General features: G+C 38.4%; 1 protein-coding gene across 1 annotated transcript in view; it reads left to right on the plus strand.

Moving 5' to 3' along the window:
- The window catches only part of ACER3 (alkaline ceramidase 3), a 151,779-nt gene that overhangs the window by 121,050 nt on the left and 8,240 nt on the right, over positions 1-22,489 (plus strand). The window contains exons 8-10 of the mRNA XM_055423741.2: positions 6,754-6,855; positions 11,841-11,945; positions 22,423-22,468. Coding sequence (XP_055279716.2) covers positions 6,754-6,855; positions 11,841-11,945; positions 22,423-22,468 — 253 coding nt within the window. The remainder of the gene's footprint in view (positions 1-6,753; positions 6,856-11,840; positions 11,946-22,422; positions 22,469-22,489) is intronic.

Consider the following 22,489-nt stretch of genomic DNA (forward strand, 5'->3'; position numbering starts at 1 on the left):
ACTTGTCGCATGAGGTGGCCAAAGTATTGGAGTTTCAGCTTTAGCTTCAGTCCTTCCAATGAACACCCAGGATTGATCTCCTTTAGAATGGACTGGTTGGATCTCCTTGCAGTCCAAGGGACTCTCAAGAGTCTTCTCCAGCACCGCAGTTCAAAAGCATCAATTCTTCGGCGATCAGCTTTCTTCACAGTCCAACTCTCACATCCATACATGACCACGGGAAAAACCATAGCTTTTGTGACTTTAGTGATATCTAATTTGAGAGATTTTTAAAAAGCAATTAAAATGATGATAAAATAACATGTGAGATACAGGAAAATACTCTTAGTTACATTGTTCACGAGGTCTTTATTTGAGGATATGGTACAGCCAGTGATTCATTTTGGATTTTACATGTCCTTTTTTGGTAGTTACTAAAAACAATAATTGGTTTCATAATTTCAGTTACAAAAAGATGAGGGGGTAAATGGGATTATAAAAACTGAATCCAAAGAAAATGAGAAGGGGAAAAAAGGAAGCAGAGAAAACTGAGGAAAAATACAAAGCAGAAAGTGAAGGGGTAGAAATAATTTAAAATATATCAATAATCCCAGTAAATATAAATGGACAGACCTAAACAATTAAAAGACAAAGACTCCAAAACAGGGAAAAATCCAGGTATCTGCTATTCATAAGAAATATGTTTAGAACATAAATACACAGTAATTTTGAAAGAAAAGGATATAAATAATAGCATGCTATACCAGTATTGACTAAAAGAAGCCCGGACTAACTATTTTAACAATGAAGAAATTTAAGGCATTATTCACAACAGATATGTTCATTACATTGTTATTAAAATTCTATTTACCACATCCCCAAAAGTGGCAACTCTAAACTTATATGGAAATTTTTAAACAAAAATTGGCAGGATTACAGAGGAGAAATAGGTAACCATTCTACCATGTTGAGATATTTTAGCACAGTACTTAGACCAAACAATATGAATAGGGAAAATTTGAGTAACATTACAAAATGATTTTATATACTCAGCAAGTAAAGAATGAATGATCTTTTCATTCGTGGAGTAATTATTAAATCTACCAATCCTAGCATTAAAGCAAAGTTCAACAGATTATAGGAGAAGGCAGTGGCACCCCACTCCAGTACTTTTGCCTGGAGAATCCCATGGATGGAGGAGCCTGGTGGGCTGCAGTCCATGGGGTTGCTAAGAGTCAGACATGACTGAGCGACTTCACTTTCACTTTTCACTTTCATGCATTGGAGAAGGAAATGGCAACCCACTCCAGTGTCCTTGCCTGGAGAATCCCAGGGATGGGGGAGCCTGGTGGGCTGCAATCTATGGGGTCGCTAAGAGTCGGACACGACTGAGCGACTTCACTTTCACTTTTCACTTTCATGCGTTGGAGAAGGAAATGGCAACCTACTCCAGTGTCCTTGCCTGGAGAATCCCAGGGATGGGGGAGCCTGGTGGGCTGCTGTCTGTGGGGTAGCACAGAGTCGGACACAACTGACGTGACTTAGCAGCAGCAGCAACGGATTATAAAGAATTGGTGTCATGCATAGTATGTTTTCTGACAATTAGTTAAAACAGAATTAGTCAAAATAGCACATATATTTGGAAACTTATAAGTATACTTGTATATATGAGTAAAAAAAATCATAATAAAAATATTGAAATTCTTAGGATGAAATCAAAATGAAAATACTATAAACCAAAATAGGTTGTAGCTAAAGTGGTTCTTAGAGGAACATGTTTACATTAAATATTTACATTAGAAACAGAGAGTCTGAAGAATAATGAGCTAAGTATTTGAGTAATTAGAAAATAGATCAATAGAATAAGCCCAAAGAGAAATGAAGAATGATACTGATAAAATAAATTAATGGTTAAAAAAAAAAGCTGCTGCATTGAAGATCAATAGGTATCTAATTTTGTTCCTTTCTTAAACACTACTAAAACTATAACAAAATAATTTATTTATAAAGCATAAACCCACAAGTTGAAGACTCAATAAAATTTTAGAAGCTACAAAGTAAATGGATTACTGCTAATTGCCATAACTAACCCAATAAAGGCAAATTCTAAGCCAAGAACCTCCAGTTTACATCAGAGAATTTTCTCAAGTATCAAGCTTTAGCAGCAACAGACAGTTTGGTGAAGGAGATGGAGGAGGGGTCTAAAATAAAGGGCATTGATTAAAAACTTAAGGAAATGGTTATATGCTTAGGTTCCCTCACTCAACTTCATGCCATGAAGGAACTGTGGAAATCTACAGATTTAATCTTTGGAAAGGGTGAACAGTGTGTCTACATTGGTTTTTACCAGGCACAGTTGAGCATACAAATACCATACTGAAATCAGGTAAATTGGTTAACCTTGTGCTTATGCATGCTGAGTGCAAAAATGTCTAGACAGAATATTGAAAGAATTTTCTTATTGAATATTTGAGTAGCCTAAAAGGCTTCATTGGTATTGGTATTGAGGGTTCTCTAACAATTGACCCAGGAAAATAGCCCTACAGTAAAGGTTACTAGTCTAAAAGCCACAACTGAATACTTGCTTTGGATCACCTTTTTAGTTTCTTATTCTTAAGAATGAGGAGACAGTGCCAGATGTATGATGAATACATTCAGTATGAAAGAGGCCAAAACAAATAAGGGAGAAAAAAATCAGTTTATTATAATCAGCTTATACGTGAAGAAACTTCAAAAACAACAAAATGACAACAAATACTATAATTCACTAGTATTCTTAGGAATATAGTATATCTATGAATCAAGAGTACAATGCTATAAAAAAAGAACATTCAGAGAATCCCCCCAAAACAGACATTAAAAATATAATTAAAAGCTGAAATGAATATTCTGAAAGATACAGTTAAAGAAGACATTGAAATTCTTTCTCCTGAAAACACATTGTGATTGTCATGGTCCATGAGCCCCCATACCCATTCACCAGCAAGCATCCACCACAGGAGAGGCACTGAGCTCATGTTATGGTCCCGAGTGAAGAGGGCAGCATGGGGCCTCTTGGCCTCAGGACCCTTGAACCCACTCCTCACCACTGCTGTGGACAAATAGCAAGTGTTTCCTCAAGTCTGTGGTCCCTGGGTGCCATCAGAATGGTGGAAAAGAAATGGAGGATAGAAGGAACTCAATAGGGGTTCTGATTTCAGGACCAGCATAAAAAAAAGGGGAGGGGTACTGTTTAGAGGAAAGGGAAAGGAGGAAATTATCGCCAAAACAATTCAAGAAAATATCCTGTAATTGAAAAGTGAGAGTTAATAGGTTAAAAGAACCTACTGCATACTTAGCACAGTGGGTAGAAATAGACCCATGCCAGTTTCAGAATTCTAGACAAGGACAGTTCTACAAGTTTAGAGTCAGAAGGCAGATACACTACATACAAAGGATCAGGAATCAGAATGGTTTTGGACTTGCCAAAGGAAAACTAGAAGCCAGTTACACGATAATACCTAGCCAAACTATTGATAAAATATGGTGGCAGAATACATTTTCATACATTCAAGTCCTCAAAAAAAAAAGAAAAAACTTGTATACCATAAACTAGTGCTCAGAAACCTGTGGAAGGGTGTGTTTGACCAAAATGAGAAAACCAAAAAGGAGGAAGACATAGGAAACAAGACATAGAAAATCCAACACAAAGAGGTGAAGGCAATTCCCAAAGTGAAGGCAAAGGGAAGGGTTTTTTCAGAGAATGGCTGTCCACTAGATAGGCAACCAGTCTAGAGTGAAGCAGTGTGACTCCAGATACAGATAAGTCGAGGGTCTTCTGTGTTACACACTCTTGACCTGATAATATATAAGGAGTCTGTCCCCAGAATCTTACCTTTACTTAGTTTGCCTGGACCATGTGCTGATGAAGTTCTTGCTCTCTCTTACGTGCCCTGCTACCTGGATAACCAGAGACATTCATTTCACCCCACAGAAGAATTTTGCTTTGAATTACTTCTGAGAGCTGAAGATTGGCCCTGGTAAGTAAGCTTAGAAGCAGAAAAAAGAGAGTATCTAACCCCTAGTGATCACTTCCCTGTCATATCTCAGCACCTGGCCCATCCTGCAGTTCTGCCAAATGCCTTTACTCTCTGCTTTCTGAAACTCACTCTTGCCTCCCTAAAATGGGAAAGTGATAAACTCTGAAAAGCTGAAGGCATACTATGACTCTTTTAAACTCATCTTTTCTGAGAATCTTCATCAAACTATGGCAATAATGTCCCTTCCATGTGCAACCAGATTTGTGTTTTTCTGATTTTTTTTTTTTTTTCTGTGCTGGGTCTTTGTTGCTGTGCGAGGACTTTCTCTAGTTGTAGTGTGTGGGCTTAGTTGCTCCACAGATGTGGAATCTTCCTGGACCAGGAATCAAATCCGCGTCTCCTGCATGCCAGGCAGATTCTTAACCACTGGACCACCAGGGAAGTCCCTGATGATTTTTAAGTTAATAACACAATTCATTTGTCTATATGCAAATCCTGGAGGAGGGCATGGCAACCCATTCCAGTATTCTTGCCTGGAGAATCACATGGACAGAAGTGATACCAGTCCATGGGCTTGCAAAGAGTTGGACACAACTGAGCAACTAAGCACAAATAGTTAAAATAACAAAATACTTGAGAGAAATCTATTCTCATCATTCACCATATTAAAAAATAAAGGAGAAAAACTATGTGATGATAATAATACATTCAGGTAAAGCGTTCCATAAAATTCAGCTATTTATGATTCAAAACAAAACCCTTTACAAACTCAATAGAAGGGAAGTTTCTTAATCTGTAAACTATAGCATCTACCACATTTCCATGAAATGTTTTTTAAAAGTTACCTTTAAAATAAAAACTAAAACAAGGATATACATCGTCACCACTTCTATTCAACACTGTATTGGTGGAAGTCCTATCCAATGTAGTGTTTGCAGATGATACGATCACATACAGAAAATACCACAAGATGTGTACCACAAGATCACTAGAAGCAGTAAGTGGAATTCAGCAAGGTCATGAGGTTCAAGTCCATTTTCAAAAATCGTATTTCTATGTACTAGCACTAAACAAGTGCATAGTAAGTGAAATTGGTAAGTGAAATTTTTCAAAGTATAATTTACAGTAACATCAAAAAACATTAAATATTTAAGGATTAAATTTAGCAAATATATGCAAGCTGTATATATTGGAAACTGTGGTGAATAAGTTTTTGCAGAGCCAAATTAAAGAAGACCTAAGTATGAATAGATTTATCATTTTCATGGACTAGAAAACTTCAGTGTTATTAAGATGTCAGTTCTCTCCAAATTGATCTGTAGGTTCAATGCGATCACAACAAAATCTCTGCGGGCTTTTTGGTAAAAATTAGGAAACAGTTTCTGAAATTTACATGGGACTGCAAAGGATATAAAAGGGCCAAAACAGTTTTGCAAAAGAACAACAGAGAGGCTTATCTACAGAATGGAAACAGACTCACAGATGGAGAGAACGGACTTGTGGTTGCCAAAGGCAAGATTAGGGTGGGGAATGGTTTGAGAGTTTGGGATTAGCAAATGCAAGCCATTGTATACAGAATGAATTACAAGTCCTACTGTATAGCACAGGGAACTATATTCAATATCCGGCAATAAGCTGTAATTGAAAAGAATACATGTATGTAACTGAATCACTTTGCTATATACCAGAAACTAACAGAACATTGTTCATCAGCTGTATTTCAATTAAAAAAATATTTTTAAGAATTAAAAAAAAAAAAGGAGGTGAAAGGCAACTCACAGACTTGGAGAAAATATTTGCAAAATGTATATCCAACAAAGGACTTATATTTAAAATATATAAAGAACTCTTGAAACTTAATAATAAGTAACAACTTTTTTTAATGGGCAAAGATTCAAAACACACTATCAAAAAAGTAACATTTACCTGCCAGACAATTTAACTATACTTCTTTTTACCCAAGGGAAATGAAAGTATGTATCCATACAAAGACTTATTTATGAATGTTCATAGCTTCTTTTGTTAAAGCAAAAAAAACCTGGAAAACAACAGGAATATCCACCAACATTTGAACAGAAAAACCATGGCATATCCATATAGTGGAGTACTAATCAACAGTAAGAGGAAATGAGTATTGATATACAACAGCATGGATGAATTTCAAAATAATTATGCCAACTGAAAGAAGCTGTATAACAAAGAGAATAGACTGTATTATTCCATTTACATAACATTCTAAAAAATATATAAGCTAAGTTTTTGGAGGTAGAGGGTAAAGCTATAAAAAAAAAAGTACATTAGCTACACCTGTTATTTAGGGTAACTCACCAAACTTCAGTTTCCTCATCAACAAAGTTAAAGAAGTGTTTATTTGAAGATTGTATTTGTATGTGTGTGTTTATTTGAAAATTATATTCATATGTGTGTGTTTGTTTATATATATTGTGTGTATCTAACATACTGTAGTGCCTGACAGAGAACTGGTGACTCCATTAGTGTTTTTTCTATTCCACCAGCCCTCTACCTCTTCCAAGGAACTGATAAACTTACTGGGTGCTTTCAGATTACCTTCTTGATACATTTAGCAAACTCTTAGCGGCACTTTTCTTCCTCAGTACCTTTAAATGTCTAAATGTAATGGGCAGATGTATTAGAGAATTTAATAGTTAGATTTGCTTTTAATACTTATGAAAACAGTTCCCTCTCATGACATGACTCGACAAAATTTCATTTTGCTCTTTTTTTTCCTCCACAGGGTTTATCCATGGCTTAGAGGGCTGGGTTACACATCCTTGGGTGTATTTTTATTAGGATTTTTATTTTGGAACATAGATAACATCTTTTGCGATTCACTGAGGTAAGATATGTTTTCAATCTTTGAAAAATATTATTTGAATTCATTAAACAGAGCATTTCATAGGTGTATAGAATTACTAGTGCACTGAAGTGAATTTTTCCCATCATTGAAATTAAAAAGATATGTATAGCAGAATGAAGCAGGGAAAAGGCTAATAGAGTTTTGCCAAGAGAATGCACTGGTCATAACAAACACCCTCTTCCAACAACACAAGAGAAGACTCTACACATGGACATCACCAGATGGTCAACGCTGAAATCAGACTGATTATATTCTTTGCAGCCAAAGATGAAGAAGCTCTATACAGTCAGCAAAAACAAGACCGGGAGCTGACTGTGGCTCAGATCATGAACTCCTTATTGCCAAATTCAGACTTAAATTGAAGAAAGTAGGGAAAACCACTAGACCATTCAGATATGACCTAAATCAAACCCCTTATGATTATAGAGTGGAAGTGAGAAATAGATTTAAGGGACTAGATCTGATAGATAGAGTGCCTGATGAACTCTGGACGGAGGTTCATGACATTGTACAGGAGACAGGGATCAAGACTATCTCCATGGAAAAGAAATGCAAAAAAGCAAAGTGGTTGTCTGAGGAGGCCTTACAAATAGCTGTGAAAAGAAGAGAAGCAAAAAGCAAAGGAGAAAAGGAAAGATATCAGCATCTGAATGCAGAGTTCCAAAGAATAGCAAGGAGCGATAAGAAAGCCTTCCTCAGCGATCAATGCAAAGAAACAGAGGAAAACAACAGAATAGGAAAGACAAAAGATCTCTTCAAGAAAATTAGAGATACCAAGGGAACATTTCATGCAAAGATGGGCTCGATAAAGGACACAAATGGTATGGACCTAACAGAAGCAGAAGATATTAAGAAGAGGTGGCAAGAATACACAGAAGAACTACACAAAAAAGATCTTCACAACCCAGATAATCACAATGGTGTGATCACTCACCTAGAGCCAGACATCTTGGAATGTGAAGTCAAGAGAGCCTTAGGAAGCATCAGTACGAACAAAGCTAGTGGAGGTGATGGAATTCCAATTGAGCTATTTCAAATCCTGAAAGAGGATGCTGTGAAAGTGCTGCACTCAATATGCCAGCAAATTTGGAAAACTCAACAGTGGCCACAGGACTGGAAAAGGTCAGTTTTCATTCCAATCCCAAAGAAAGGCAATGCCAAAGAATGCACAAACTGCTGCACAATTGCACTCATCTCACACGATAGTAAAGTAATGCTCAAAATTCTTCAATTCATGCTTCAACAATATGTGAACCATGAACTCCCAGATGTTCAAGCTGGTTTTAGAAAAGGCAGAGGCACCAGAGATCAAATTGCCAACATCCTCTGGATCATGGAAAAAGCAAGAGAGTTCCAGAAAAACATCAATTTCTGCTTCATTGACTATGCCAAAGCCTTTGACTGTGTGGATCACAACAAACTGTGGAAAACTCTGAGAGAGATGCGAATACCAGATCACCTGACTTGCCTTTTGAGAAATCTGTATGCAGGTCAAGAAGCAACAGTTAGAACTGGACATGGAACAACAGACTGGTTCCAAATAGGAAAAGGAGTACGTCATGGTTATATATTGTCACCCTGGTTATTTAACTTTATATGCAGAGTACATCATGAAAAACGCTTTGCTGGATGAAGCACAAGCTGGAATCAAAATTCCTTGGAGAAATATCAATAACCTCAGATATGCAGATGACACCACCCTTATGGCAGAAAGTGAAGAGGAACTAAAGAGCCTCTTGATGAAAGTGAAAGAGAAGAGTGAAAAAGTTGGCTTAAAGTTCAACATTCAGAAAACTAAGATCATGGCATCTGATCCCATTCAGTTCAGTTCAGTTCAGTCGCTCAGTCGTGTCCGACTCTTTGCGACCCCATGAATCACAGCACGCCAGGCCTCCTTGTCCATCACCAACTCCCGGAGTTCACTCAGACTCACATCCGTCGAGTCGGTGATGCCATCCAGCCATCTCATTCTCTGTAGTCCCCTTCTCCTCCCACCCCCAATCACTCCCAGCATCAGAGTCTTTTCCAGTGAGTCAACTCGTCGCATGAGGTGGCCAAAGTATTGGAGTTTCAGCTTTAGCATCAGTCCTTCCAGTGAACACCCAGGATTGATCTCCTTTAGAATGGACTGGTTGGATCTCCTTGCATTCCACGGGACTCATGACAAATAGGGAAACAGTGGCTGACCAACTGACTGACTGATGGCTCCAAAATCACTGCCTATGGTGACTGCAGCCATGAAATTAAAAGACGCTTACTCCTTGGAAGAAAAGTTATGACCAACCTGCTGCTGCTGCTAAATCACTTCAGTCGTGTCCGACTCTGTGTGACCCCATAGACGGAAGCCCACCAGGCTCCCCCATCCCTGGGATTCTCCAGGCAAGAACACTGAAGTGGGTTGCCATTTCCTCCTCCAGTGCATGAAAGTGAAAAGTGAAAGTGAAGTCGCTCAGTCGTGTCCGACCCTCAGCGACCCCATGGACTGCAGCCATCCAGGCTCCTCCATCCATGGGATTTTCCAGGCAAGAGTACTGGAGTGGAGTGCCATTGTCTTCTTCGTATGACCAACCGAGACAGCATATTAAAAAGCAGAGACATTACTTTACCAACAAAGGTCCGTCTAGTCAAGGCTATGGTTTTTCCAGTGGTCATGTATGGATGTGAGGGTTGGACTATAAAGAAAGCTAAGTGCCAAAGAATTGATGCTTTTGAACTGTGGTGTTGGAGGACTCTTGAGAGTCCCTTTGACTGCAAGGAGATCTAGCCAGTCTATCCTAAAGGAAATCAATCCTGGGTGTTCATTGGAAGGACTGATGTTGAAGCTGAAGCTCCAATATTTTGGCCACCTGATGTGAAGAGCAGACTCATTGGAAAATACCCTGATACTGGGAAAGATTGAAGGCAGGAGGAGAAGGTGTCGACAGAGGATGAGATGGTTGGATGGCATCACCGACTTAATGGAGATGAGTTTGAGTAAACTCCGGGTGTTGTTGATGGACAAGGAGGCCTGGTGTACTGCATTCCATGGGATCACAAAGAGTCAGACATGACTGAGCAACTGATCTGAACTCAACTAATAGAAGAATAAAGTTAAATTATGGGAACACTTGTTTAAATTACCTAAAAATTTGAACCTAATAATATTCCATAACATCTATAGGGATTTTTGTGCATACATCACAGTACTGTACAGTTATTCAACTATTGATTGTGCTCAGTTGTTTCAGTCGTGTCTGACCTTTGCAACCCCATGGACTGTAGCCTGCCAGGCTTCTCTGTCTAGGTCTTTGAAATCTGCCTAATCTGCTTTATTGAAAAAATATTCACTGGAATTTGAATCTTGGGTCTCTGGATTCTAGTTGTCACCTTAGACACCTGTTTGGGCCTCAATTTTCATAAAATGAACATGTTAAGTAGGTTAAATTAGTTTCCTTCCAACTCAGAATTAGCTGATTTAATGGTATTGTGTAATCATAGACAGCAGAGGAATGAATATATTGAATAACACCACAGAGAGGGAATCAGCAAAATTCAAACTGAGATATCTATAGAATGAATGACCTACTCTCTTAAGTAAATAAATTGCAGGAGGGAGGAAAGGGGAAATGGAGGAGGAACATATAGATTAAAAGAGACTTGGAGACTTCCCTGGTGGTCCAGTGGTTAAGAATCCACCTCCCAATGTAGGGGACATAGATTCAATCCCTGGTCTGTGTGCCATGGTGTTAGTAAGCCCATGCATCTCAACTACTGAGCCAGCACTCGCCTGCGCACCCTAGAACCTGTGCTCTGCAAGAGGAGAAGCCACTGCAATGAGAAGCCTGTGCACCACAGCTAGAGAGTAGCCCCTGCTCACTGCAACTAGAAAAACCCCAAGCACAGCAGCAAAGACCCAGTGCAGCCATAAATAAATAACTTTTTTTAAAAAGAGAGACTTGCGGTCCAGTGTTAAGACTCTGTGTTTTCAGTGTAGGTGCACAGGCTTCTATCCCTGGTTGGGGAATTAAGATTTCACATGCCACCTGATGCAGCCAAGAAATGAAAAAATAAAGGAGACATAAGAGATATATTAAGCAAACTCCAAAGTAATGTAATTACTTTTTCTGGATCTTGATTGAAACACACTTGTGTTTAAAAAAATCTGTATGATTTTTATGATCAGTAATTGAATATCAAATATGATTAGTAATTGAATGTCTGATTTTTTAAGGGATTAGAGATATATACTGAAATATTTAGAGATAAAATGATACACTATCTGGGATTTGCTTCAAAATAAATAATATGGGAGGAGAGAAGTGGATTGTTGTTCTGAGAAACAAAGTAGGTTCTTGAGATGTTCCAAAACTTGTGGGGATATCTGGAAAATAATTTGGTGTTTCACATTGAATTTCTCTGCTTTGATAGATGAGAATATTAATATCATACACACTTAATCACAAGGTCTCAAATTTGAGGCTCAGCTGTCCCACTAGCTGATTACTTTTGCAACTCAGTAATCTCTGAATTTTAGGCTCCTAATCTGCAAAGTGCAGCTTTTAACAACCACTTCAAAGACTCACTATGAAGTTAAACTTTGCAGGAAACACTTGGTCCATAAATATTACCTGAAAGAAGGGTTCCATGGATTGGTGGTTTACCTGAAAAAGCTGATGATAAACTGTTTAGTTATGGTAGGACGTTTTACAGCTGTTAATCTGTTAATATGCATTACAAATCTCCAAAAGGGCAACGAACTGTGTACTGTTTCCTACATTTATTTTGACCACAGAGTCATTTCTTCATGGAATGTCTATTAGGAATACCGTTCCTCAAGATATACTTTGGAAAACAATACAGCAGACAAAAGGAAATGAAATAATTGCCATGTTTGAGAATAATGTTTCAAAATGCTTTGATACTATCAGCATTAATTGTTAAATATGAAAAATAATTGAATGCTTATTTTTACCCCCTTCACACAGGAACTTTCGAAAGAAGGTACCACCTATCATCGGTGTGGCCACACAGTTTCATGCATGGTGGCATATTTTAACTGGCCTTGGTTCTTATCTTCACATCCTTTTCAGGTAGGAAATAGAGACTTTTTAATCCTACTATTGGAATCTTTCTTTACTCTTCAAATAGAATGTGTAAATATAAAACGTCAGAGACCGAATCAGAGTGATCCTAAGCAAGTCCCTTCCTCTCTTTGAAGCTCTGTTTTCTCATCCTGAAAGGGTGACAGCTGTGTAACTGACCTCTGGCACATGATCTACATTTTAAGTAGATCATTTGTCTCCTTTTTTAGTGCAGTAGGATATAAACATTTCCATTTCTTGTTGAACAGCATATCTTTATTTATAGAGAACAAATTTAAGAGGGAAAAAGCAGCCAGATCCCCTAAGCAGCGATTGAGAAAGCATGAGTACATATCTGAAGTCACCAACTTTCTTTGTCTCCTTCCCTGAAACAAATTGGTTGCCACTGTATCCCTTATAAAGAATTTATTGGAGGTCAGCCACTTACAGCAAAAATGGAACTAGAGTTGTCTCTGTTCATCCTACTCACATAATATGTCTGTATCACTCTCTCTTCCCTTAGCAGAATGTATTTTTCTTCACAGCTTTTATAAGCAGTTACATAAGGGTTTACGTGTTTACCTTCCCCAACTAGACTGTAAGTTCCTTGAGAGCAAGGGCTTTATTTTATTCACTGCTACTCTCCCAAGTGCTTAAAATAGTGACTGTCACATAGTAAGCTCTCAGTATGTGTTGCTAAATGATTTAATGAATAAATATTATCATAGTGATCTCTTTACCAGAGGATCAGTTCAGTTGCTCAATTATGTCCGACTCTTTGTGCCCCCATGGACTGCAGCACGCCAGGTTTCCCTGTCTGTCACCAATTCCCGGAGCTTACTCAAACTCATGTCCATCGAGTCAGTGATGCCATCCAGCCATCTCATCCTCTGTCATCCCCTTCTCCTCCCTCTTTCAATCTTTCCCAGCATCAGGGTCTTTCAAATGAGTCAGTTCTTCACATCACATGGCCAAAGTTTTGGAGTTTCAGCTTCAGCATCAGTCCTTCCAATGAATATTCAGGACCGATTTCCTTTAGGATGGACTGGTTGGATCTCCTTGCAGTCTATGAGACTCTCAAGAGTCTTCTCCAGCACCACAGTTCAAAAGCATCAATTCTTCAGCACTCAGCTTTCTTTATAGTCCAACTCTCACATCCATACATGACTACTAGAAAAACCATAACCTTGATTAGACGGACCTTTATCAGCAAATTAATGCCTCTGCTTTTTAATATGCTATCTAGGTTGGTCATAGCTTTTCTTCCAAGGAGCAAGTGTCTTTTAATTTCATGGCTGCAGTCACCATCTGCAGTGATTTTGGAGCCCAGGAAAATAATGTCTCTCACTGTTTCCATTGTTTCCCCATTTAATTTGCCATGAAGTGATGGGACCAGATGCCATAATGTTTTCTGAATGTTGAGTTTTAAGCCAACTTTTCACTCTCCTCCTTCTCTTTCATCAAGAGGTTCTTTAGTTCTTTGCTTTCTACCATAAGAGTGGAGGTTATTGCTATTTCTCTTGGCTCTTGATTTCAGATTGTGCTTCACCCAGTCTGGCATTTCTCATGATGTACTCTGCCTATACGTTAAATAAGCAGGGTGACAGTATACAGCCTTGACGTACTCCTTTCCCAATTTAGAACCAGTCTGTTGATCCATGTCCAGTTCTAACTGTTGCTTCTTGACCTGTATACAGATTTCTCAGGAGGCAAGTCAGGTGATCTGGTATTCCCATCTCTTTCAGAATTTTCCACAGTTTGCTGTGATCCGTATAGTCAAAGGCTTTGGCATAGTCAATAAAGCAGAAGTAGATGTTTTTCTGGTATTCTCTTGCTTTTTCGATAATCTAGAGGATGGTTCCTCTGCTTTTTCTAAATCCAGCTTGAACATCTGAAAGTTCATGATTCATATACTGTTGAAGCCTGGATTGGAGAATTTTGAGCATTGCTTTGCTAGCATGTGGATGAGTGCAATTGTGTGGTAGTTTGAATATTGTTTGGCATTGCCTTTCCTTGGGATTGGAATGAAGACTGACCTTTTTCTGTCCTGTGGCCACTGTTGAGTTTTCCAAATTTACTGGCATGTTGAGTGCAACACTTTCACAGCATCATCTTTCAGGTTTTGAAATAGCTCAACTAGAATTCCGTCACCTTACTAGCTTTGCCTGTAGTGATGCTTCCTAAGGCTCTCTTAACTTCACATTTCAGGATATCTGGCTCTAGGTAAGTGATCAAACCATCATGGTTATCTGGATCATGAAGATCTTTTTTGTATAATCTTCTGTGTATTCTTGCAACCTCTTCTTAATATCTTCAGCTTCTGTTAGGTCCATACCATTTCTGTCCTTTATTGTGCCCATCTTTGCATGAAATATTCCCTTGGTATCTCTAATGTTTAATCTCAAATTTATCTCAAGATTTGAGAGAGCTTAAATATTTGTAGAGAGGGGAAGAAAATTTTCCTTTGAACCAATGTGAAAATTTATTCAAGTGAAATTTTAGAATACCTTCTCAAAATAACATTTGAATCCCACCTATCTAATCTATTTAGGCAACCTGAATTATCTAAAATTTAACCACTAGAGAATTACATAAAAAGAACTTCTGGACAGCTAAATAAGAATCACTGAATTCATACCTTGAAGAGCTCAAGATTATTAATTACGGAAGAGCTTTAAAAACTCTGGCTCTGTGTATACTTATTTTAGTTTACTACTCTTAGTGCACTGATTGTTTGGATTCTTTCAGTTCAGTTCAGTTCAGTTCAGTCGCTTAGTCGTGTCCGACTCTTTGCTACCCCATGAAGCACAGCACGCCAGGCCTCCCTGTCCATCACCAACTCCAGGAATTCACTCAAATTCATGTCCATCAAATCGGTGATGCCATCCAGCCATCTCATTCTCTGCCGTCCCCGTCTCCTCCTATCCCCAATCGCTCCCAGCATCAGAGTCTTTTCCAGTGAGTCAACTTGTGTCATAGGTGGCCAAAGTATTGGAGTTTCATCTTTAGCATAAGTCCTTCCAATGAACACCCAGGACTGATCTCTTTTAGAATGGACTGGTTGGATTTCCTTGCAGTGCAAGGGACTCTCAAGATTCTTCTCCAGCACCACAGTTCAAAAGCATCAATTCTTCAGCGATCAGCTTTCTTCACATCCAACTCTCACATCCATACATGACCATGGGAAAAACCATAGCCTTGACTAGACGGACCTTGGTTGGCAAAGTAAGTCTCTGCTTTTTAATATGCTATCTAGGCTGGTCATAACTTTCCTTCCAAGGAGCAAGCGTCTTTTAATTTCATGGCTGCAATCAGCATCCGAAGTGATTTTGGAGCCCAAAAAAATAAAGTCTGACACTGTTTCCCCATCTATTTCCCATGAAGTAAGTTTGGATTCTTAGCCCATAGCATATTAGAAATATCTATTTAAGAAGAAGGGTTATGGCAGGAAATATTTGGGAAAACTGACAAATGATAGAAAAGGAGAACCAAAAGTAACTAGAACAGACCCAAGAATTAAAAACTTGGTTTGGTAACACTCCCCAAGAAGTCCCCAGGACATTACTTCAGTGTAATATAATATATCAATGAATTTTTCCAGTAAATATTCAAGAAGGGATAAAATTATACACAATATATCCTATTTTGAAAGACTAGGGTTTCCCACTCCCCCCTCCCCTTTTCTACGTTTTCCTTTCCATCTTTTTTTTTTTTTCACTTTCTCCTTCTGTCTTCCTAGTGTGGAAACCTTTCAAGGAAATAAGGCAGCGAGGGGGAAGAAGTGCTGTGCAGAGGTACCAGCATTCAATGTCCAAGGAATAGGGAGTGAGGAAAGGGTCAGTGGTTGTAGCATGCTGAACTACTCTAAGAAAATCAAGGTGATGCGGATGGGGCTTCTGTGTGGGACAGGAAACGGGATGGATGGATGAGGTAGCTGGAGTTGGGAAATAGGTTATATTGGACAAATAAATTAATTGATTAAACAATAAGTAAATATATTGAGAGGTTAGCAAGAGCCTGATTTCTTCACTGTATTACAAGGGATTTAAAAGTATGAAAAGAGGAAAAGATAGAAGGAACTCTGAGGGGGTTAGATTGGAATTAAAAGTATTGGTATTGGGCATTCCCTGACGGTTCAGTCGTTAGGACTCTGCACCTTCATTCCTGTGGCCCAGGTTCAGACCCTGGTTGGAGAACTAAGGTCCCACAAGCTGTACAGTGGTGCTGCCAAAAAAAACCCAAAACACACTCAAGAATGTGTGACACACTCACATACTTACATATGTACATACACTCAGATATAGGACACATTCAGTTCAGTTCGATTGAGTTCAGTCGCTCAGTCATGTCCGACTCTTTGCGACCCCATGAATCACAGCACGCCAGGCCTCCCTGTCCATTACCAACTCCCGGAGTTCACCCAAACTCATGTTCATCAAGTCGGTGATGCCATCCAGCCATCTCATACTCTGTCGTCCCCTTCTCCTCCTGCCCCCAATCCCTCCGAGCAGCAGGGTATTTTCCAATGAGTCAGCACTTCACATGAGGTGGCTAAAGTATTGGAGTTTCAATTTTAGCGTCAGTCCTTCCAATGAACACCCAGGATTGATCTCCTTTAGAATGGACTGGTTGGATTTCCTTGCAGTCCAAGGGACTCTCAAGAGTCTTCTCCAGCACCACAGTTCAAAAGCATCGATTCTTCAGCGATCAGCTTTCTTCCCAGTCCAACTCTCACAGCCATACATGACCACTGGAAAAACCATAGCCTTGACTAGATGGACCTTTGTTGGCAAAGTAATGTCTCTGCTTTTTAATATACTATCTAGGCTGGTCATAACTTTCTTTCCAAGGAGTAAGCGTCTTTTAATTTCATGGCTGCAATCAGCATCCACAGTGATTTTGGAGCCCAAAAAAATAAAGGCCGATACTTATTCCACTGTTTCCCCATCTATTTCCCATGAAGTGATGGGACCAGATGCCATGATCTTTGTTTTCTGAATGTTGAGCTTCAAGCCAATCTTTTCACTCTCCTCTTTCACTTTCATCAAGAGGCTTTTGAGTTCCTCTTCACTTTCTGCCATAATGGTGGTGTCATCTGCATATCTGAGGTTATTGATAATTGTCCCAGCAATCTTGATTCCAGCTTGTGCTTCTTCCAGCCCAGCGTTCCTCATGATGTACTCTGCATATAAGTTAAATAAGCAGGGTGACAATATATAGCCTTGACATACTCCTTTTCCTATTTGGAACCAGTCTGTTGTTCCATGTCCAGTTCTAACTGTTGCTTCCTGACCTGCATACAGGTTTCTCAAGAGGCAGGTCAGGTGGTCTGGTATTCCCATCTCATTCAGAATTTTCCACAGTTTATTGTGATCCACACAGTCAAAGGCTTTGGCATAGTCAATGAAGCAGAAATAGATGTTTTTCTGGAACTCTCTTGCTTTCTCCATGATCCAGCGGATGTTGGTGATTTGATCTCTGGTTCCTCTGCCTTTTCTAAAACCTACTTGAACATCTGGGAGTTCACGGTTCACATATTGCTGAAGCCTGGCTTGGAGAATTTTGAGCATCACTTTACTAGCATGTGCTGCTGCTGCTGCTAAGTCACTTCAGTCGTGTCCGACTCTGTGTGACACCATAGACGGTGGCCCATCAGGCTCCCCCGTCCCTGGGATTCTCCAGGCAAGAACACTGGAGTGGGTTGCCATTTCCTTCTCCAGTGTGTGAAAGTGAAAAGGGAAAGTGAAGTCGCTCAGTCATGTCTGACTCATAGCGACCCCATGGACTGCAGCCTACCAGTCTCCTCCGTTCATAGGATTTTCTAGGCAAGAGTACTGGAGTGGCTTGCCATTGCCTTCTCCGACTAGCATGTGAGATGAGTGCAATTGTGTGGTAGTTTGAGCATTCTTTGGCATTGCCTTTCTTTGGGATTGGAATGAAGACTGACCTTTTCCAGTCCTGTGGCCACTGCTGAGTTTTCCAAATTTGCTGGCATATTGAGTGCAGCACTTTCGCAGCATCATCTTTCAGGATTTGAAATAGCTCCACTGGAATTCCATCACCTCCACTAGCTTTGTTTGTAGTGATGCTTTCTAAGGCCCACTTGACTTCACATTCCAAGATGTCTGGCTCTAGTTCAGTGATCACACCATCGTGATTATCTTGGTTGTGAAGATCTTTTTTGTACAGTTCTTCTGTGTATTTTTGCCACCTCTTCTTAATGGGACACATTAGATGTATTCAAATTGCAATCTATTGAATAAAATAGGAATCTGTGATTAATATAAAAAATTAGAAGGGAAAGCTCTTCCTTAGAAAAGAATTCCGACTAATAAATGCAGAAGAAACAGTAGAAACAAATAATTACCATTTCGGAACTATCTATTGAATATATGATAGATATTAGTTAACAGTTGATCTCTGGCTGATAGGTGGAAGTTTGATGAAGAACACAGATTGGCATAGTTCAGAATTATTTAACACTCTCATGAGTATTGTGAAATACTCCTGTGAGTCTCCCTTACTAAAACACTAATACAGAGGGGGAAATGGTGAATTTACAGTGCGGAAAACTAGTAGGAACCAACTTTCCTGCATCTGAGGTTGGCATTACCCATGATGGGGCTGGTCACTCTAGTGTGACTCCTGATACAGTGCACTGAAATGAGTTTAGCATCATTTCTGTGGTATTCCTGCCCGAGTTGCAAGGCCTGTGTCAGGCCGTGAAAACATTGATGAAATCATGTTGAAGGTATTTCTACAGAGTGAAAATCTTATAAGACCATCAAGTTATGGAAGACAAAGAGCTGAAGAATTATTGAGTCAGGACATGATGGTTAAGACATGACATGGAAACTACATGCAGTGCATGTTTCTGGATGAGACCCTGAATCAGGATGGAGAAGAGAAATTGTTGGGACATTCAGCAAAATTTGAATTGTTTTGAGTTGGATGGAGTACTTTATTAATATTAATTTCCTGGTTGGAACAGTTATATTATAATAATTTAGGAGAGTGTTCTTGTTTTGTGGTGATACACAATGAAGTATTTAGGGATGATGGCCATCATGTAGGAAATAGATAAATAGATTTACACATACATGTACATTATGTGTTTTTGTGTATGGTTATAAATATAAAACAGATGTGGTTAAATGATAACAATTGGGGATCTGAAATAAGGGGATAAAAGAATTCTTAATCTTACAACCTTTCTGTAAGTTTCTAGCTGCTTTTAAATTTAAAAAAACAAAAAAGAGAGGAAGGCCAGGCCTGTTTTTGTGAAGAGGAGGCTGAGTACACATATATGCTGAGGAATGTGAAAACTTTGTAAGGTTACACATAAGCTGTTAAATAACAGCAGTTAGCTCTGAGCTGAGAGTCAGGAATAGGAGACAGACCTCCTTTTTCCTGTACATCTTTTCATACTGTTTGAATTTTTAACCAATTGCTTGTATTAGCCTTTCAAATAATAACTTAAAAATAAAACAGTGGGATAGTTTATAAAACCCTTAAAATGAGCTACAGTAATATTTTTAAACTCTCTTCTTTATTCTTTAGTTATAGTGAAAATGGTATTATCATACATTACTTGTCAGTGTAAATTGGCACAATCCATTTGGAAAGAAATTTGATGCTACATATGTTGATGAAAATGAAATGTTTATATTTTTTTTCACAATTATTAGCTTTCTCAAAATTTATCCTAAAGGAAAAAATCTTGAAAAATGAAAATGTGTGTTGACACAGAAAGTTTTATCACTGTTATTTAATTTAGCAAAAGAAAAACAATAATAGAAAAATAAAATATGCAATAGTTAGGAAAAAAATCATAAAGTAAATCATAGCATCTCCTTTATTCAGCCATTTAAAATTATAAGTATGAAAATTTTATGGCAACATAGACATTTTTATTTTTACGTGAAATGAAGTCATGTTATATAAGATTATTAAACCAGTGTAAAAATTCATTTGCATGGTGACACAGTTTAAAGTAAATACACAAAAATTGAAGCACTTTGATGAGATTTAGTGACAAGATTTTGAGTTAATTTTTTTGTTTTCTGGTAATGTTAAAATGTTTTCCTATTATTTTTAAGGACACAGGGAAGAATAGAATATATTTTAGATATATTTCACCCTAAATAACTAAAATAAAAGAAACTTCCATGTTGTAAGTTTTAATTATATGGAAATTTTGATTCTGTAGGTCCCTCATTGAAGGCAACATGTGAATAATGATATTGCAGAGGGACAATTTGAGAATTTAGTAACATGATGTACTCTAAGACTTAAGTCCTGTACAGATGTTTGAAACAAAGAGCAACACAGTAGAGTAAAAATATGAGTTCATATCTTTACTCCTTTACTTCATAACTGGGTAACATCTTGAGCCAAGTTCTTTACTTAGGTCTAAGTCTCCATTTCCTGATCTGTTAAAATAAGGAGAACACTCTTCTATCCCATAGATTGTTGAAATGATTAAATTGAGCAGGACTTGCATTTGCAGTGATGCCAGCCTAGGATATTCGGACAGATTTCCTGCTAAAACAATGAAGAGTGTTGGATACAATATTAAAAGAAATGTTACAGTCTAAAAGAAAACAGGTACCTAAAAAGGAGCACCACAACTGCTTTGGGCTGGAAGAATTTTTGTCAGTCCGTCAATTCTAAGCTCTGATTCCGCGGCCTCGTGGAACAAAGGAGACTGAAGTCAAGACCTAGAGCTAACCAAAGAAAAGGAGCCAGCCCAAAGAAGGGAGTCTAATGGAAGACTTTTCTACATCAAGTTGGATGAATCAGAAGTAAGCTCACTCTATACTCCACCCCCAAAAGACTAAAAAGTAAGTTGTTTTGAAACTGAGCAGAGGGAAAAAATATAGTAAATTAGGAGAGAGGAATATGTTTCACAGAAGTGACCATCAGACGTTACACAAATTTACAGCCATCTACCAATCAAGACCTTAGAAGTAACCTAATATGACTTCCTCATTTGATGGTGAACGAAACTGGGGCCCAGCGAGAAGTGACTTAATCACTGGCCAGTTACAGAACAACATGTTGGGTAATCATTAGATGGCACCTGACTTCAAATCTTGCTTCTATCATTTACTAGCTATAGCACCTTGAATGAAATATTTGACCTTTTTTGAGACTTTCTCATATTCAAAACAAGAATAATACCTATCTAATAGGGTAATTTAAGAATGAAGTGTCTATAAACTGGGTCCAGTGCTTGCCCACATGTTGTAGGTACTTAATAAATAGTTGAGAGTGGTAGAGGGAACAGCAAGGATTGGAATCCAGGGCTTCTCTGCCCCAGTCCAAGACTCTTCACTAAAGAGAAGAGAGAATGTCGTAGCTTCATTTTAGAGATTAACATCTGAAAAACCATTAGAGTAAGTTTATATTATTATAACGTTGGACAGAAAGGAGATCAAACCAGTCAATTCTAAAGGAAATCAACACTGAATGTTCTTCAGAAGGGCTGATGCTGAAGCTGAAGCTCCAACACTTTGGCCACCTCATGCAAAGAGCTGACTTTTTGGAAAAGATTCTGATGCTGGGAAAGATTGAGCGCAGGAGAAGCGGGCAACAGAGGATGAGATGGTTGGATGGCATCACTGACTCAGTGGACATGAGTTTGAGCAAACTCAGGGAGATAGCGAAGGACAAGGAAGCCTGGTGTGCTGCAGTCCAAGGGGCTGCAAAGAGTTGGACACAACTTAGTGACTGAACAACAAAGGTTATATTCTAAGACAGTGCAGTATTCTTCTCAATATGTGACGCCTCTCTTCACAATTCCGGTTTGAGGTCCCGCACCATGGTATAGCCACACTAAATTACTCAGAGTTACCATGCTCTTTTTCATTCTCTTATTTAAAGTAGGAAGTTTTTCATGCTATAAAATTATGTACTCATGCTGTATATTACTATTCAAATACAATTAGTGTACATAAACTATGTATGTTGTAAGTTATACACAGTTTAATAAATTTTTCAGGAATAAATTTAACTTTTTGCTGTATGGACTGATATTAAAATCTTATCTTTAGAGGTGATTCATTTCAAAGAATTCTCTGAAGAAGTGATACCTTTCTGGTTATTTCACACCTATATTATAATGCTTATAGAGTTGATATAACCATTTCTAAAATGTTCTGGGAATACTGTACCTTAATTCTTACTACCATATATCTTCAGAGATGAAACTGGCAGTCATGACATAAATCACATCAAGCATAAGTGGAATGCTCCCTACTACAAATATCCTGAGTGTCCAGTGTGAGAGTTGTTCATTTCTCCATCTTCCTTAGTACTTTGCCAAGTATTCTGCACAGAGTAGATTCTCAAAAAATGGTTACTGATCAGTGCTAATGTAATCACTTCGCTGTGCACCTGAAGCTAATACAACACTGTAAGCCAACTATAATTTAAAACAAAAAGAATTGTCTGAAAAGCTCTTCCCTCTCCCCTTTTCTTTCAGTTTATATACAAGAACACTTTATTTGAGATACAGGCCAAAGGTGAAGGTAAGTCTCCTTCCTAGGGAG

The sequence above is a fragment of the Moschus berezovskii genome, chromosome 14, assembly GCF_049115385.1.
Source record: "Moschus berezovskii isolate FMDL1 chromosome 14, NW_MosBer_1.0, whole genome shotgun sequence".
Lineage (NCBI taxonomy): Eukaryota > Metazoa > Chordata > Mammalia > Artiodactyla > Moschidae > Moschus > Moschus berezovskii.